We start from the raw sequence: 18,956 nt of genomic DNA, 5'->3' as shown, positions 1-18,956 counted from the left end.
TACACCTGGCATTCAGCGGAGCCTTGTCTGGCAGCGAAACCGTTTTCAGCCTCATTTACTGCCTTTTAAAAAAACATCTGATATGACATACTTGCTTAAACATATTTGGTTTCTACTGAAAATTTTGATCTACAAATTATGACATAAGGGAACGACAAGCAGATAAAAGGCAATCCGTATTTTTGATTAAAACATTAATGAGTAAGCAACTACGGAATAGTCAATATAACTAGTTGTTCAGCACTTTGAAATGTACAGCGACAGAATTCAGAACATGGGCCGTTCTCGGTGAACTCCCTGTACCAGCCAGAACCATAGGATAAATAAATGGGGCATATAAACAGAAAATGAAACATCTTACAATATTCCGATGATTACTTTTCTCTGAAACAGGTTATATGCTATTTGTGCACCACCAAGTGAGAACAGTAGGTGAAATTAAGAGGTGAAAATAGACCAAATGATTAGTGTGAGGCACATTGAACGCCGTTTGGGTCTTTGCGTGTCAAAAAAGATACACGCCATAACACTATTTTATGCATTAAATAAGCTTTTAATTTGACACGTCAAATAACACATTTCTATTCTAGAATGTTGTGTGTGCAGAATTTGCATGTGCAAGACAAGCACCACAACTACTAACGTTATGTGTTTACAATACCGCTTTGTTGAAAATAGACCAAATGATTAGGGTGAGGCACATGGGCTACTAACAGCTTACTCCATCCACAACATACACTTAGCTACTGTATATATATATATATATTATTATTTATTTTTTTAAACTTTGCGAGAAGCAAATCATTTTGCATTCATTGCACTGACTCATCTGTGAAATGGATGAATATGTGTGTTCGATATGTTACATATGACTCTCCTACATGGGCGCAAATTGTATTGTTTTTCATGGCAGCAACCGATGTTTAGCTGTGAATGTTTTTACCCTGCATGGGAAAAGTGAACCACACTTGAAATTGAATGTACAACCACTATAGAGACACAAGTGCGTCGACGCGAATGCCTTCAGTATACTATGTTATTATCAAAAATCTCCGACCGTGTTCAAGACTGAGAACTCATGAGAAACGAGCTCCGACTGAGAAAAACTGTTTTGAACAGTCAACCTACTCCGAATTCCAAGTCCGAAACTCGTGCGGCGTTCCTGTAGAGTCGGAACTAAGAAACTCGGAAATGTCCGACATGCTAACTGGTTGTAGTTATAGGTCGCGTTCAGAAAGTGGGATTTCCTAGTTCCGACTATAATATGAACGCGGCATCGGGCAACTTTCCAGAGCTCCAACTTTTCGACCTGAAGATCACTGGTGTCATGATTTGACCTCGTTTTTTTTTCGAGTTCCCAGTTGTCTTCAAAGCACCAATATTTAGACAACTGGAGAGAGACGTTTTTTGCCAGTGAAATTTCCGCTGCCAGTAAACAGCGCCGACGTGCAAGCCTAAGGTATGTAAGCTAGTACACAACTCTGTTCCTATACTGTCAAAATGTTTCGGAAGGGAACGAACTTTACTAGCTTATGTTTTAAGTCTAAAATAAGCTAAGTCAAGCAAGCATCAACTGCAAGTAATACATTGTGTAATGTATTGAAAATAGCTTTGCGCGCGCCACCGCCCTATTCCAAGAAGCTCTAGATTGGCGTTGGTTTCTATCGCGCCTGGATCAACCTGTAGGTCCTTGGAACTAATTTTGTTGCTGACTTTCCTTTTTCGGGATCCAGTGAGCATTCCATGTCATGTTATTACTTGGAGAAGGAGTTTAAAACGAGTAGGTAAATATTTAATTTACTGTAGATTTTACATGTGACTGTGACATTATGGTATAAAGACGGACATATGTTCGAAATTTCAAGATGGTTTTCAAATGTGGTCATATTTCAAGTGTGTGTGTGTGTGTGTAAAGATTTTGAAGTGTCTATTTCTACAATTTATGACCTCAGTGCTTTCAAGACAACTGGGAACTCGGGGGGAAAAAACGAGGTAAAAGCATGATGTTACTTATCTTCAGGTCAGAGCTCTTGAAAGATGCCTGTGTTTCCAATTTGGATGACAGATTTTTCAGAATGAGCTCGTTTTTTTAAATTATTACCTAGTTCCCAGTTGTCTTGAACACAAGTGATGCTACATGTTGACCACACTGTTGCAAATTCAATGTACACATGCATGTTATTCAATCATTGCACCCACACTGCTCGTGAGCATCTGTGTGGCCAGGTGCTAAAATATAAATAGTTTTTTAGGAGGATATATCCACCTGCCATCTCCTCACAGGTTTTTAGAAGCATATGCCCAGGTGGGTGATTGAAAGATGAACGAAGGTCGACACTCCGGTGGGTTGTAGTAATGCTGTAATGTTGGTTGCCAAACGCTATATAATATTCTTCTTTAGACTTTAGTCAAAAGAAGAAAAAGAAGCTTGAAGGAAGGAGGAGAGAAAACGATAAACCGAGTGTTTCTCGGTATATCTGTGGATTTATTGTTGGAATAGAGGACCTTATGCATTTCAGGTAAAATAACAACCCAATGTTTATATACTAGGACAAATTAGCTAGCAATAGCAAGCTAGCTAGCTAAATTGGCATAAATGTTTAATGCTTTTTGACCTGTCCCCAAATTAATATAATTGTTTCAGAGTTTGTTTTGATATTTCAACCTGCGTGTCCTGATCACTTCCGGTGTGGGTGAACAAAAACAACTTGCCGTGATGGCACTCGCAGACGTGCGGTTTGGTCAGCATGTAAGGCACTACAGAGGCGTCACTACAGATCCTGGTTCGATTCCAGGCTGTATCACAACCGGCTGTGATTATGGTTTGGCCAGGGTAGGCCGTCATTGTAAATAAGATTTTTTTTCTTAACTGACTTGCCTAGTTAAATAAAAAAAAACAGTCGGAAGTCTGAGATTTAAAATCAGATCACATTTTAGTTATCACATGCTTCGTAAAGAACAGGTGTAGACTAACAGTGAAATGCTTACTTAGGGGCCCTTCCCAACAATGCAGACAGAAAGTAAATAGAGAAATAATAGAAAACTAAAAAGTTTAATACACAATGAGTAACGATAACTTACACACAAAGTGCCAGTACCGAGTCGATGTGCAGGGGTACGAGGTAATTGAGGTAGACATGTAACTAGGAATAAAGTGACAGATGATAAACAATACCAGCAGCTTATGCTATGAGTAAAAAAAGTTAGTCCGGGTAGCTATTTAACTATTTATCAGTCTTATGTCTAGGGGGTAGAAGCTGTTCGGGGTCCTGTTGGTTCCAGACTTGTTGCATCGGTACTGCTTGCTGTGCGGGAGCAGAGATAAGTCTATGACTTGGGTGGCTGGAGTCTTTGACCATTTTTAGGGCCTTCCTCTGACACCACCTTGTATAGAGATCCTGAATGTCAGGGATCTCGGCCCCAGTGACGTCCTGGGCCATGCGCACTACCCTCTGTAGCGTCTTGTGGTCGGATGCCAAGCAGTTGCCATACCAATTGGTGATGCATCCGGTCAATATGCTCTCAATGGTGCAGCTGTAGAACTTTTGAGGGCATTGCCGTGCCCTCTTCACGACTGTTGGCTTGTGTGGACCATGGTAGATCCTTAGTGATGTAGACAATGAGGAACTTGAAGATCTCGACCCGCTCCACTACAGCCCTGTCAATGTGAATTATTATTATTACACCTTTATTTCAACAAAGACCAGACTGAGACCAAGGTCTCTTTTACAGCTGGGCCCTGCATATACATGTTTACACATACCGTTTAGATACAATGATTAAGAAACTACACAAGACAAACAAACGATCACAGATAACACAAAAAATACAGCAGCAGATTGTTACATTTACACATTGAATGGAGCGTGCACAGCCCTCCATTTCCTGTTGTCTACGATCAGCTGCTTTGTTTTGCTGACGGTGAGGGAGATGATGTTAGCCTATAGGTTGGAGGGCAGAGACCAGGTCGTCTCATCATCGTCAGTGATCATCGCTAGCACTGTCGTGTCGTCTACAAACTTAGCAATGGTGTTGGAGTCGTGCGCGATCAGTCATGGGTGAACAGCGAGTACAGGAGGGGACTAAGCACACACCCCTGAGGGGCCCCTGTGTTGAGGGTCAATGTGGTGGATGTGTTGTTGCCTACCCTCACCACCTGGGGGCAGTCCATCAGGAAGTCCAAGATCCAGTTGCATTTTCCATTTGTTTTGTCTTTGTTTTCTATACACCTGGTTTTTATTCCCCAATTACATGTTCATTATTTAACCCTCTGTTTCCCACATGTTATTGTGTGTGTTTATTGATTGTTCATGGCGGTACTTGTCGGCTGGTTATATTTGCCGGGTTATGTATTTTACGCCCGTTATTTTTCTAGTGACCGGTAGTTCTCCGCACTTTGAGTATTGTCTGTATACTGGTGCTGTCGTGGAATTAAATACCTTGTACACTCATTTCTGCTCTCCTGCACCCGATTCACTGCACCAGTTAACCACTGCCTGACAAAGCCATTGTCAGACATCAGCGGAACAAGAGTAATACAGCATATGGCTGCTATTCAGCAGATTGTTGCTCTCCAACATAACCGGCAGCACAGTCGGTTGGTGTATATAGATGTGAACATTCTCAACAACCTGAGCCAGTTGCAGACTGAAAATAAGGGAGCAGAAATACAGCGTCCCTCGAGAGGAGATCCTCAGATGGCTGGACTTTGTCTCCCTCAATCAGCCGACCCAAGTTTTGCGCTGACTGCCGAGGTACAGCTTCTAACAGCATTGTGCTTTTATGCAGTGGGGAGTTTTCTTCATGTGGTTTGGGATGGACACATCCTAAAAACATAAAAAATAAGAATGAAAAGGCAAACTTCGGAACAATCTTTCTTTTGAAAGTTATTACAGCATTGCGTGATGGGCAATGGTGTTCTACACTGCCTTTTTGTGTACCACATTTATTTATATATCTTTTTTAAACGAACGTGTTAAGAACCCAACATTTTTTAAATCAACCAGGTTGTCACTGAAATAATTATAAATATAGTAACCTTGTGTTTTTTTATGCCAATACTGTTTTCTATGCTTGTTTTCACGTAATACTTTGGGATACAGGTGCACTTGTAGTCAGAAAGGCCTTTTTTCCCCATGTAGGCAACAGTAGGCCTACACAATTGTCTTCATAACCCATTTCATATTTTGCATATTCATATTTTTCATTAATGCATTTAATTAAAGTCTCTTTTTTGGTGTACATTACACCATTTCTTTCATAATGCATTTTATACAAGACTATGTTGAATTTTATTATGGTTGACAGATTGGAGACAAAATGCCCAACTTTATTTATTTTATTGTCTGGTATTGATGAATGTATTTGATTGGGGAATGTGGATACATTTTTATGATGGAAAATTATAATACACACCATAATACATGCACACACACACACTTACACACACTTCGTTTTTACTCATGTTATAGCCTACTCTTGACTTTTGTATGAATAATTTTTAAATAAAATATTTGTGTCTAGTTGTAGTTTACATGTTTCAGTAATGAATAACATGGTTAATGATCCTTAGCTTTGGTATATTTGGCATGTTTATACATATTCTGTATTTCCACCAAAGAAAGCTGTAATTAATCAACACAATACTGTAAATGGACAGTACCTATTATAAAACAGAAATTGGTCTCCGTAAATAAATGGTGAGAAATGCTCAGTCTGAAGCCATTCGGCTATGGGTTCCACAGTCCTATAATAATGATACAAGTTATATCACTTTAAAAAATAGTTTATTTACAACCTATGGTGTATAAGATGTTGGGAATAGTGGCATAGGACAGTCTGAAATTAAACGCCCTAACCCTAGGCTGTGTTCAATGTCGGCAGCATTTTCCAGTGAGAAATGCTCAGTCTGAAGCCATTTGGCTATTAGTTTCACAGCCTAATAATAATGATAATCCAAGTTAAATCACCTGAAACATGGTTTATTTACAACCTCTGGGGTATAACATGTTGAGCAAAGTGGTATAGGAGAGTTTGACATATAACCCCTAACTTGAGTTCAGTCTTCACCAATGAGAACCAAGAGGGGCTTAGCTTTGTCCTTCATGACAGGGAAAGGCCTTGATTCTAGGCCGTAGAAAATCCTCCATCCATCTCATTTGATCAGAACAGGATGGATCAACAGTGACTCATTTTACTGGTTTGCATACTTAAAAAAAGGATGGTTGTGTTTTGCTGCATAACACACTTACATTATTTGTCTACCCATATGATGTGGATCATTGTCAGGTTATTAGATGTATAAACTTTAACAAAATAACACCATGATTATAATAACACTTTAAACAGGTAGTTTTGTAAATGTATAGAATGTGTGTGTTTCAGGTACACACTGGTAAGTTAACTTATGTAAATTAGACAGTCACAGAGGATTTTCTTCTGAATAACTGATCGGGGCATTGCACATTTACATTACATTTACATTTAAGTCATTTAGCAGACGCTCTTATCCAGAGCGACTTACAAATTGGTGCTTTCACCTTATGACATCCAGTGGAACAGCCACTTTACAATAGTGCATCTAGGTCTTTTAAGGGGGGGAGGAGAAGGATTACTTTATCCTATCCTAGGTATTCCTTAAAGAGGTGGGGTTTCAGGTGTCTCCGGAAGGTGGTGATTGACTCCGCTGTCCTGGCGTCGTGAGGGAGTTTGTTCCACCATTGGGGGCCAGAGCAGCGAACAGTTTTGACTGGGCTGAGCGGGAACTGTACTTCCTCAGTGGTAGGGAGGCGAGCAGGCCAGAGGTGGATGAACGCAGTGCCCTTGTTTGGGTGTAGGGCCTGATCAGAGCCTGGAGGTAGTGAGGTGCCGTTCCCCTCACAGCTCCGTAGGCAAGCACCATGGTCTTGTAGCGGATGCGAGCTTCAACTGGAAGCCAGTGGAGAGAGCGGAGGAGCGGGGTGACGTGAGAGAACTTGGGAAGGTTGAACACCAGACGGGCTGCGGCGTTCTGGATGAGTTGTAGGGGTTTAATGGCACAGGCAGGGAGCCCAGCCAACAGCGAGTTGCAGTAATCCAGACGGGAGATGACAAGTGCCTGGATTAGGACCTGCGCCGCTTCCTGTGTGAGGCAGGGTCGTACTCTGCGGATGTTGTAGAGCATGAACCTACAGGAACGGGCCACCGCCTTGATGTTATTTGAGAACGACAGGGTGTTGTCCAGGATCACGCCAAGGTTCTTAGCGCTCTGGGACGAGGACACAATGGAGTTGTCAACCGTGATGGCGAGATCATGGAACGGGCAGTCCTTCCCGGGAGGAAGAGCAGCTCCGTCTTGCCGAGGTTCAGCTTGAGGTGATGATCCGTCATCCACACTGATATGTCTGCCAGACATGCAGAGATGCGATTCGCCACCTGGTCGTCAGAAGGGGGAAAGGAGAAGATTAATTGTGTGTCGTCTGCATAGCAATGATAGGAGAGACCATGTGAGGTTATGACAGAGCCAAGTGACTTGGTGTATAGCGAGAATAGGAGAGGGCCTAGAACAGAGCCCTGGGGACACCAGTGGTGAGAGCACGTGGTGAGGAGACGGATTCTCGCCACGCCACCTGGTAGGAGCGACCTGTCAGGTAGGACGCAATCCAAGCGTGGGCCGCGCCGGGAGATGCCCAACTCGGAGAGGGTGGAGAGGAGGATCTGATGGTTCACAGTATCGAAGGCAGCCGATAGGTCTAGAAGGATGAGAGCAGAGGAGAGAGAGTTAGCTTTAGCAGTGCGGAGCGCCTCCGTGATACAGAGAAGAGCAGTCTCAGTTGAATGACTAGTCTTGAAACCTGACTGATTTGGATCAAGAAGGTCATTCTGAGAGAGATAGCGGGAGAGCTGGCCAAGGACGGCACGTTCAAGAGTTTTGGAGAGAAAAGAAAGAAGGGATACTGGTCTGTAGTTGTTGACATCGGAGGGATCGAGTGTAGGTTTTTCAGAAGGGGTGCAACTCTCGCTCTCTTGAAGACGGGAGGGACGTAGCCAGCGGTCAGGGATGAGTTGATGAGCGAGGTGAGGTAAGGGAGAAGGTCACCGGAGATGGTCTGGAGAAGAGAGGAGGGGATAGGGTCAAGCGGGCAGGTTGTTGGGCGGCCGGCCGTCACAAGACGTGAGATGTCATCTGGAGAGAGAGGAGAAAGAGGTCAGAGCACAGGGTAGGGCAGTGTGAGCAGAACCAGCGGTGTCGTTTGACTTAGCAAACGAGGATCGGATGTCGTCGACCTTCTTTTCAAAATGGTTGACGAAGTCATCTGCAGAGAGGGAGGAGGGGGGAGGGGGAGGAGGATTCAAGAGGGAGGAGAAGGTGGCAAAGAGCTTCCTAGGGTTAGAGGCAGATGCTTGGAATTTAGAGTGGTAGAAAGTGGCTTTAGCAGCAGAGACAGAGGAGGAAAATGTAGAGAGGAGGGAGTGAAAGGATGCCAGGTCTGCAGGGAGGCGAGTTTTCCTCCATTTCCGCTCGGCTGCCCGGAGCCCTGTTCTGTGAGCTCGCAATGAGTCGTCGAGCCACGGAGCGGGAGGGGAGGACCGAGCCGGCCTGGAGGATAGGGGACATAGAGAGTCAAAGGATGCAGAAAGGGAGGAGAGGAGGGTTGAGGAGGCAGAATCAGGAGATAGGTTGGAGAAGGTTTGAGCAGAGGGAAGAGATGATAGGATGGAAGAGGAGAGAGTAGCGGGGAGAGAGAGCGAAGGTTGGGACGGCGCGATACCATCCGAGTAGGGGCAGTGTGGGAAGTGTTGGATGAGAGCGAGAGGGAAAAGGATACAAGGTAGTGGTCGGAGACTTGGAGGGGAGTTGCAATGAGGTTAGTGGAGGAACAGCATCTAGTAAAGATGAGGTCGAGCGTATTGCCTGCCTTGTGAGTAGGGGGAAGGTGAGAGGGTGAGGTCAAAAGAGGAGAGGAGTGGAAAGAAGGAGGCAGAGAGGAATGAGTCAAAGGTAGACGTGGGGAGGTTAAAGTCGCCCAGAACTGTGAGAGGTGAGCCGTCCTCAGGAAAGGAGCTTATCAAGGCATCAAGCTCATTGATGAACTCTCCGAGGAACCTGGAGGGCGATAAATGATAAGGATGTTAAGCTTGAAAGGGCTGGTAACTGTGACAGCATGGAATTCAAAGGAGGCGATAGACAGATGGGTAAGGGGAGAAAGAGAGAATGACCACTTGGGAGAGATGAGGATCCCGGTGCCACCACCCCGCTGACCAGAAGCTCTCGGGGTGTGCGAGCACGTGGGCGGACGAAGAGAGAGCAGTAGGAGTAGCGGTGTTGTCTGTGGTGATCCATGTTTCCGTCAGAGCCAAGAAGTCGAGGGACTGGAGGGAGACATAGGCTGAGATGAACTCTGCCTTGTTGGCCGCAGATCGGCAGTTCCAGAGGCTACCGGAGACCTGGAACTCCACGTGGGTCGTGCGCGCTGGGACCACCAGATTAGGGTGGCTGCGGCCATGCGGTGTGGAGCGTTTGTATGGTCTGTGCAGAGAGGAGAGAACAGGGATAGACAGACACATAGTTGACAGGCTAGAGAAGAGGCTACGCTAATGCAGAGGAGATTGGAATGACAAGTGGACTACACGTCTCGAATGTTCAGAAAGTTAAGCTTACGTAGCAAGAATCTAATTGACTAAAATGATTAAAATGATAGAGTACTGCTGGGGTAGGCTAGCTGCGTTGTTGACACTACCCTAATCAAGTCGTACCGTTGAGTGTGAAGTTTCTACAATGCTGCTTATCTGGAGCTAGCTGGCTAGCTAGCAGTGTTGGTTACGTTACGTTGCGTAGGAGAACGACAATAGCTGGCTAACTAACCTAGAAAATCGCTCTAGACTACACAATTATCTTTGAAACAAAGACGGCTATGTAGCTAGCTATGTAGCTAGCTACGATCAAACAAATCACACCGTTGGGACTGTAATGAAATGAAGTGAAAAAGTGATACTACCTGTGGAGCGACGCGGAATGCGACCGGGATGCACATTCCGGGATGCACATTCAGGCAACTTTGATGTAAGGCTTGATCACACCCTTAGTGACGACTTCTATCTGTCACGCCCATTGTTGCTTATCCATTGTTCACTAGATATATCAATGTAATTACAGAATGCTTCCCACTACTATATCACATAACTAGACGTGAGTTGGACTTGATCCCAACGCTGCCACCAGTGTAGCGAAAGAAAGTGAAAGCTGCGACAGGGACTCTGACCAGGGCTCATGCGTGGCAAAATGAGCTCTAATGGCTGTTGCCTTGAAAGTCGAGTAGGCCTCTGGGCAGAGGCAGTAGGCCTACAATGCTGGCAGTTGCCTTGTTACAGTAGCCTAAGTATAAACCTGATTGACACGACCGTAATAATCATCATGAAATGGCCTTGGAAGTCCCATAACTGTAAGCCAACATAATTCATTATTTTACATGAAGCTGTTTAACTGCATTGATATGGCTTACTTGATCATAGTCCAGACTTGTTATACAGTGCCTTGCGAAAGCATTCGGCCCTCTTGAACTTTGCGACCTTTTGCCACATTTCAGGCTTCAAACATAAAGATATAAAACTGTTTTTTTTGTGAAGAATCAACAACAAGTGGGACACAATCATGAAGTGGAACGACATTTATTGGATATGTCAAACTTTTTTAACAAATCAAAAACTGAAATCGGGCGTGCAAAATTATTCAGCCCCTTTACTTTCAGTGCAGCAAACTCTCTCCAGAAGTTCAGTGAGGATCTCTGAATGATCCAATGTTGACCTAAATGACTAATGATGATAAATACAATCCACCTGTGTGTAATCAAGTCTCCGTATAAATGCACCTGCACTGTGATAGTCTCAGAGGTCCGTTAAAAGCGCAGAGAGCATCATGAAGAACAAGGAACACACCAGGCAGGTCCGAGATACTGTTGTGAAGAAGTTTAAAGCCGGATTTGGATACAAAAAGATTTCCCAAGCTTTAAACATCCCAAGGAGCACTGTGCAAGCGATAATATTGAAATGGAAGGAGTATCAGACCACTACAAATCTACCAAGACCTGGCCGTCCCTCTAAACTTTCAGCTCATACAAGGAGAAGACTGATCAGAGATGCAGCCAAGAGGCCCATGATCACTCTGGATGAACTGCAGAGATCTACAGCTGAGGTGGGAGACTGTCCATAGGACAACAATCAGTCGTATATTGCACAAATCTGGCCTTTATGGAAGAGTGGCAAGAAGAAAGCCATTTCTTAAAGATATCCATAAAAAGTGTTGTTTAAAGTTTGCCACAAGCCACCTGGGAGACACACCAAACATGTGGAAGAAGGTGCTCTGGTCAGATGAAACCAAAATTGAACTTTTTGGCAACAATGCAAAACGTTATGTTTGGTGTAAAAGCAACACAGCTCATCACCCTGAACACACCATCCCCACTGTCAAACATGGTGGTGGCAGCATCATGGTTTGGGCCTGCTTTTCTTCAGCAGGGACAGGGAAGATGGTTAAAATTGATGGGAAGATGGATGGAGCCAAATACAGGACCATTCTGGAAGAAAACCTGATGGAGTCTGCAAAAGACCTGAGACTGGGACGGAGATTTGTCTTCCAACAAGACAATGATCCAAAACATAAAGCAAAATCTACAATGGAATGGTTAAAAAATAAACATATCCAGGTGTTAGACTGGCCAAGTCAAAGTCCAGACTTGAATCCAATCGAGAATCTGTGGAAAGAACTGAAAACTGCTGTTCACAAATGCTCTCCATCCAACCTCACTGAGCTCGAGCTGTTTTGCAAGGAGGAATGGAAAAAAATTCAGTCTCTCGATGTGCAAAACTGATAGACATACCTCAAGCGACTTACAGCTGTAATCGCAGCAAAAGGTGGCGCTACAAAGTATTAACTTAAGGGGGCTGAATAATTTTGCATGCCCCATTTTTTTTCAGTTTTTGATTTGTTAAAAGAGTTTGAAATATCCAATAAATGTCGTTCCACTTCATGATTGTGTCCCACTTGTTGTTGATTCTTCACAAAAAAATACAGTTTTATATCTTTGTTTGAAGCCTGAAATGTGGCAAAAGGTCGCAAAGTTCAAGGGGGCCGAATACTTTCGCAAGGCACTAGTTGCAAATACCATGCAGTTGCACCAGGGGAATTTAAACCACCGATATTTTTTTGCAGGTCTTCTGTTTCCCAACATTTATTGATGAATTGATTTCCCATCATGAAAATGGATCCCCATTCCCCAATCAAATACCTTTTTTTTATCAATGCCACAAAAATAAACAGACAAATCCAACTTTTTACACCATTGGCAACCCTCATGAAATCCGACATAGCACCAGTATGACCATTTCAAAAACGTTGTAGAGTGATGCAAGGAAAAACATGGCAAAAAGATTAGAGACACAAAGTGTAACACTTTTCTAAGCCAGTCATATTAGTTTACAAATGGAGATGAAAAATAAAATATTACACATTGAACAGCTTTAGATGTGTTCATGCTGATCCCATTGTCAAAGCCTCACTATCATGTCAAGTCTCCAAGTGGAGCAGAGTGACCTCTCCATTGTAGGCTACCATTGTATGCTTTGTTTTAGTTGAGCTTTTTTTCAACTCCCTCTTGGTCTCTCAGTGTGATGGAGGGAGAGGACCCAGAAGGAAATCCCAGCACTGCCTCGTCTCACTCACTTCCTCCCCAAGCAGAGGCGGTAAGCCCAGCGGATGAGGATGATTGTATCACAACAGGGAGGAACTTTGAAGAGACCGCTACACGCACAAACAGCATGGGCCAGCCGAGTCAGGACCACCAGAGTGAAGGGGTCCCAGCTAAGACTGCTGCCACAGACAACAACCAGAGTCAGTCTGCCACCACCATGGACAACCAAGCCCAGCAACAACTCACGGAAAGCCCGTCTATCACTAAACTATGTGGGTATCTCCTTAAACAAGGAGGTCCCCTGAAGTCGTGGAAGTGGCGCTGGTTCACGTACGAGGAGAAGAAGAGCCAGTTGTTTTACTACAGGACGGCGCAGGATGTGACCTCTTTGGGGAGGATTGAGCTGTGCAGAGCCACGTTCGGTTACCCCCTCCACGGAGAGCAGGGCACCTTTCACATCCAGACCCCTGAACGGACCTTCGTCCTCAAGGTAATGTTTATTTAATCTATACTATATCAGGGGTGGTCATCTGAATCTCGAGGTTGGCCGTTCTGCCTGTTTTCTTTTCATCCTGGTAGTTACTTGATTATTAATGTCAGTGGTTGGCCAAAGTCCCTAATTTAGAGGGTTCAACCGGTATCCCCAGGGTTTTCCCAAACGTCTGACTTTGCTCTGAATGTGAGTGTCATCAATATTTCTGAAATGTCATTGGTTTTTGTGGAGGGATGGGGAAGACCGCTAAAAGGATACACGAGGCAGCGAAACAGTGGTGCTCCTGTATCTGAATAACGTGATTAAAAATAACAAACATTTTTAGAAGTTATGCATTACAGATATTCCGACTTGGGCACACATGTACAGTAGGCTAACAATATATATTCTGTCTGTTTCAGGCAGATAACCAGGAGGCCATGATGTACTGGCTACAACAGCTGCAGCTGAAGAGATGGCAGCACCGTGACCAGCTGACAGGAGAATCCACACGTCACTGCACTGACCACCAGAGACCAGAGGGACAGGGGGAACTACCCACCAGCTGCCCAGGTACAGAAAGACTGGAGGTAGTAGAATGAAGTGGCCCCAGACACTGATCAAGATTATGTCTGGCATGACAATGATCGACAGAGAAGGTTGTTCATGTAGAAACAGATTTGGCAACCAGGCTAAGAATAACAGCTCAATACCATCAAATACCATGTGTGGTTTTATGCTTAGTGAAGCGTTAAAAGATGTGAGAGAAATGTAATACTTCACGTTAGTGTGAAAGTGGAACCATCGGACACATAGTCAAGTTAGCAGGGACTGGAATGTCAATGACCCAGGCTGTATCGTATCCGGCCGTGATTAGGAGTCCACTAGGGCGGCGCACAACTGACCTAACATCGTCCGGGTTTGGCCGTCATTGTAAATAAGAATTTGTTCTTGACTGACTTGCCTAGTTAAATAAAGGTTAACATTTTTTTTAAATTATGTAACCAGTTGGATCGTGTTATCTGAGGAAATGTTTTGTTTAAAGTTGATATCATACTAAATTGTACTATGAATAACTTAGGAGATGGGTGTCATATTCTATCAAAGGGGTTTGTCTCAAGTTATTCCACTCCCAATTGACACATGCTAGTTTAGAGGTCATTTCTAATATATACAAGATCCTACACACAGATACAGAACACCCTATGACACTGTTTGATTACAATTGTTAGACTAGAGGTGAAAAACAAAAAACTAGGTGTAATGAACACGATGGGAGACAGAGCTGGTTTCAAGTGCAGGGCGCAGCAGGTGTTTATTTGTTAAGGACCACAGGACGAGGCAGGTAGCTGGTCCAGGGACAGGCAGAAGGTCATACACAGGGGTTCCAAAAAGGCAACAGTACAGGCAGAGAAAAGGCTAGTAACGTCGTCCGGGAGATCAGGCAATGGGTTGATAACAGGAAATCCGAAAGCCTAAAGTACAGGCACGGAACAGGCACAAGGCGTCAGTTTTTGCCTTCCTCACTATCATACACTGGAGGATTATATATGGGAAAAACAGAGCTCCAACTAGAAGTGTGTCACAAAACAAACAATATCTCACAATGATGGGGTGCAAGGAACTGAACTAAATAGAGTGTGATAATGACATACAGGTGTCTAAACAGGTGATCAGAATTCAGCTGATTGGGATCTGAAGAGTGAGCTGCGTTCAGTGGATCTACGTGTTTGAGAATGAGTTGGAAGCAGACATATTACTAGGCAACAAATTAAGTTAGTTGAATTGAACGTTATTATTTAAACTAACCATTAGTAATAACTCACAATGTCCAAACAACACATTTATTTAGAGTGAAAACAGATGTCAATGCACTGGAGTGCGATGTCAATATTTACCACACTTGTCCCTTGGCTACATAGTCACTTCATGAGTCATCAGCAGTCGACTTTGTCAGCCTCTCCCTGGCTGGTAAGTGGCCTCACTAGGGATTTCCAAATTCTCCTTCTGAGACCTAGCTTCCTGAAAACCTTTTACTCTGGCAGCACACCCACTTCCTTTCAGTGATTCAGCAAATCTACTGTGGGCATCAAGTGTAGCCAGCCAATCAGAGACTTAAACAGAACTTTGGGTAAGTTATTCATCTTAAACTCTCAAATAGGCTTTAATACAAACATTCTAGTTTACATACAAAAATGTTAGTAACAATTGACGTGACTTTAATTTGATAGTATTCTTGTCAGAAAAGGACAAGAATTCTTGTAACTGATCATTTTTACACTCGAGGGTTACACTGAGGACACTGTATTCAGGTAATTGAAACACTCTGAACTTTCCCGATAGAAATACTATGAGTAGAGCTGACTCTGCTGATATGATTCCCTATTCTACATGACAGACGGTCATAACTGTTCCAAACGATACATTTCTATAGGACTGTTCTGTAATGTTGCAGCCTGCGGAACAGGCCCTAGTGTCGTTAAACAGAATGCATGATTAGAGCCATTCCAATGTTTTAAAATGCATGGAGGATTAACAGACTTCTTCCATGTTCCTCCAGCAGGCCAGTCAGCTGATGTCTGGGGAAACAACTGGCCTATTTGGTCTCTAGTGTTTTAGAACAGGGACCTATGTTTACAAATAATAAGGAAGCTGGATTTGCTGCTCATTTCCATCATGTAAAATACAGTATTTCCACGAGTTAAGTCAGGCATTTCTATATAAATATATATATTCAGTATGTGCACTACTTAGATACATTGGCAAATGACTGGCCCTGGCAGATAACTTTTTTCTGTTGCAATAGTTTCTAGAAGAAATGCCATTCTTTGCCAACATTCATGTCTCTACTCTGTGAACCTGTATTGCTGTCGTAAAGGTGCAGTATCTGACTAACAAATGGAGGGTTGACTTCCCTTTTGCAGGTAGCCTAGCAGTTAAGAGCGTTGGGCCAGTAACCAAAAGGTCGCTGGTTTGAATCTCTGAGCCGACCTAGGTGAAAAATCTGTCTGTGCCCTCGAGCAAGGCAATTATTGCTCATGTACGTCGTTCTGGATAAGGGCGTCTGCTAAATGACGTAAAATGTAGATAGACTGGGGAGGGGAACGCGAGAACAATCTAACTCCCTCTGGTAGCTATTCATGGACTTTTAGGGTCATGGCATTTTCATGAAACAGATGAAAGGTTATTTTCACTTACACAGGCCTTTATCATTGCAAATAACGAATGAATCCTTCCAGTATTGAATGATCTATTATTATATGCCCCATGGGGGGCGTGCCTGGCCAAGGTTGAGATTGGTAGGTGGGGTTCAGGACAGGAAACAACGTTGATCAGATGTGCTTAGATCTTTCTCTGCGCCGTCTGCAAATTGCAAACAAATGCTCGCTCTAGCTGCGTTGCTTGCTTTCATCTCTGAAGACTTGATACCCGTAAACCACTTATCTACTGTTCATATTGTAACTGATCATTTCTACACTCGGGGGATACACTGAGGACACTGTATTCGGGTAATTGAAATCAATCAAAACAACAACAATAAAACCCGGACAGGAAGATCATGTCAGTGACAGAGTCTGCGTCTCTCACATGAATAGGCAGACCATTCCATAAAAATGGAGCTCTATAGGAGAAAGCCCTGCCTCCAGCTGTTTGCTTAGAAATTCAAGGGACAGTAAGGAGGCCTGCGTCTTGTGACCATCGCGTACGTGTAGGTATGTACGGCAGGACCAAATCGGAAAGATGGGTAGGAGCAAGCCCATATAATACTTTGTAGGTTAGCAGTAATACCTCAAAATAAGCCCTTGCTTTAACAGGAAGCCAGTGTAGAGAGGCTAGCATTGGAGTAATATGATCTCATTTTTTGGTTCTAGTCAAGATTCTAGCAACCGTGTTTAGCACTAACTGAAGTTTATTTAGTGCTTTATCCGGGTAGCCGGAAAGTAGAGCATTGCAGTAGTCTAACATACAAGTGACAAAAGCATGGATTAATTTTTCTGCATCATTTTTGGACAGAAGGTTTCTGATTTTTGCAATGTTACATAGATGGAAAAAAGCTGTCCTTGAAACAGTCATATGTTCATCAAAAGAGAGATCAGGGTCCAGAGTAACGCTGAGGTCCTTCACAGTTTTATTTGAGACAACTGTACAACCAAGATTAATTGTCAGATTCAACAAAAGATCTCTTTGTTTCTTGGGACCTAGAACAAGCATCTCTGTTTTGTCTGAGTTTAAAAGTAGAACATTTGCCGCCATCCATGTCCTTATGTCTGAAACACAGGCTTACAGGGAGGGCAATTTTGGGGCTTCACTGTGTTTCATCGAAATGTACAGCTGTGTATCATCCGCATAGCAGTGAAAGTTAACATTATGTTTCCGAATGACATCACCAAGAGGTAAAATATATAGTGAAAACAGTAGTGGTCCTAAAATGGAGCCTTGAGGAACACCGAAATGTACAGTTGATGCTGTAACCAAGGCTCCTAGTTCAGCAGGGTGTCAGACAGGTACTTCCTCTCTCTCTCTCTCTGGGCCATGCAGAATCACTTCCTGCAGCTGTCAGTGGGGCTGTAGCTTAAACATTCAGTACACAGATTCCCCAGGGGTCAAAGAGCAGGGCACGCTGGAATCACCTGGGACACGTTCAGTAGGCAAACATTGTGGAACTCTAGGATATAAATATTTTACGTAGAACAAACATGTCTCTCAGCTCTATGTAAAATATTTCTATCTTAGAGTTCCACAATGTTTGCCTACTGAACTGTTTGCAGGTGATCCCAATGTGCCCTGCTCTTTGACCCCTGGGTAATCTATGTAATGAATTTTTAAGCTACAGCTCCACTGACAGCTGCAGGAGGTGATTCTGCATGGCCCAGACAGACGAGAGAGAGCGAGCGAGAGAGAGAGGGAGGAAGTGCCCGTCTGACACTGCTGAACTAGGAGCCTTGGTTACAGCACCGCATGGCTACACTACACATACTACAGGCTATTCTGGTCCAATAAATCAACACATCCGTATGATATTTTGAAGCTTAAACGGCTTGTTTAAGTGAAAAATCCAACTGTTCAAGTCGTAGCTGTCTTGAATATGCATCAATGAACAATGTAAAAGTGACGTTATTGCTAGTTCCCTGTTTTGACTTTGCCCAACGCCATTGAGTTTGCTCCTGTTGTAGACACAACCTTTCCTACCAACTGGTTTGTGAACTGTGAGGTATTTCATGCTTGTCCTGACATGCCCAGAACGTTTCACAACGGAACAGAACAGTATGCTTTGGTACTCCTTTGAATATTCCCACGGTCAGCATTGTAGTTGTATCTAGCGTGCACAACTTGGTTGCCCAAAAGATATCAGGACTTTTGTCAGTTAATAAAAATATATGAATCTTTTAGACTTTTCAATGGGTCTCACCCCATGGTGTCATAACTTTCAGTTCATAGCAGTACAGTAAGAGCAAACATCTCGAGACCAAGTGGCCGGATAGACATGGTCTTTATTCTCTGTATTACAGCCCATAATATCACTCATTGTCTTCAGCCAGAAGGTTCCTGCTTGTTACATGAGTAGCTGTGTCCTTTGTGTGCCCTGGCTCCAGAGGGCGTGATCCACTGACATTGTTCTTTCCTGTTACTTCCTGTAACGTAGATGACTTCCTGCCCACCATGAAGACCCCGCCAGGCCTCTTGGGTGAGGAGGCTGCCAATCTGCCCGCACCGCAACAACGGGCCCCCCTAAGCAACTTCTCCCTCAAACATCCTCTGATAGAGATTCAGTAGGTGAATTTAATTTATTTATAATTTTTTCCACCTATCTTTACCAT

At 43.6% G+C, this 18,956-nt stretch overlaps 1 protein-coding gene and 1 long non-coding RNA gene across 6 annotated transcripts in view; one reads left to right on the top strand and one right to left on the bottom strand.

Moving 5' to 3' along the window:
* Positions 1-1,211: 1,211 nt before the first annotated feature.
* Positions 1,212-18,956, top strand: part of LOC115130747 (TBC1 domain family, member 2) — a 26,584-nt gene continuing 8,839 nt past the window's right edge. The window contains exons 1-4 of one of the 5 annotated variants that reach the window (XM_029662169.2): positions 1,212-1,459; positions 12,642-13,155; positions 13,560-13,710; positions 18,782-18,908. In XM_029662169.2, coding sequence (XP_029518029.1) covers positions 12,646-13,155; positions 13,560-13,710; positions 18,782-18,908 — 788 coding nt within the window. In that variant the 5' untranslated portion in view covers positions 1,212-1,459; positions 12,642-12,645. The other 4 variants (XM_029662167.2, XM_029662170.2, XM_029662168.2 and 1 more) reach the window with 4 other exon arrangements.
* LOC135572206 (uncharacterized) lies at positions 14,424-15,141 on the bottom strand. The gene is made up of 2 exons (XR_010464122.1): positions 15,036-15,141; positions 14,424-14,612 (listed from the first exon to the last, which is right to left on the bottom strand). It is a non-coding gene; the product is annotated as an uncharacterized LOC135572206 (long non-coding RNA).

The sequence above is a fragment of the Oncorhynchus nerka genome, linkage group LG6, assembly GCF_034236695.1.
Source record: "Oncorhynchus nerka isolate Pitt River linkage group LG6, Oner_Uvic_2.0, whole genome shotgun sequence".
Lineage (NCBI taxonomy): Eukaryota > Metazoa > Chordata > Actinopteri > Salmoniformes > Salmonidae > Oncorhynchus > Oncorhynchus nerka.
The sequence above is the reverse complement of the archived record's forward strand: the minus strand, read 5'-3'. Positions and strand labels throughout refer to the sequence as shown.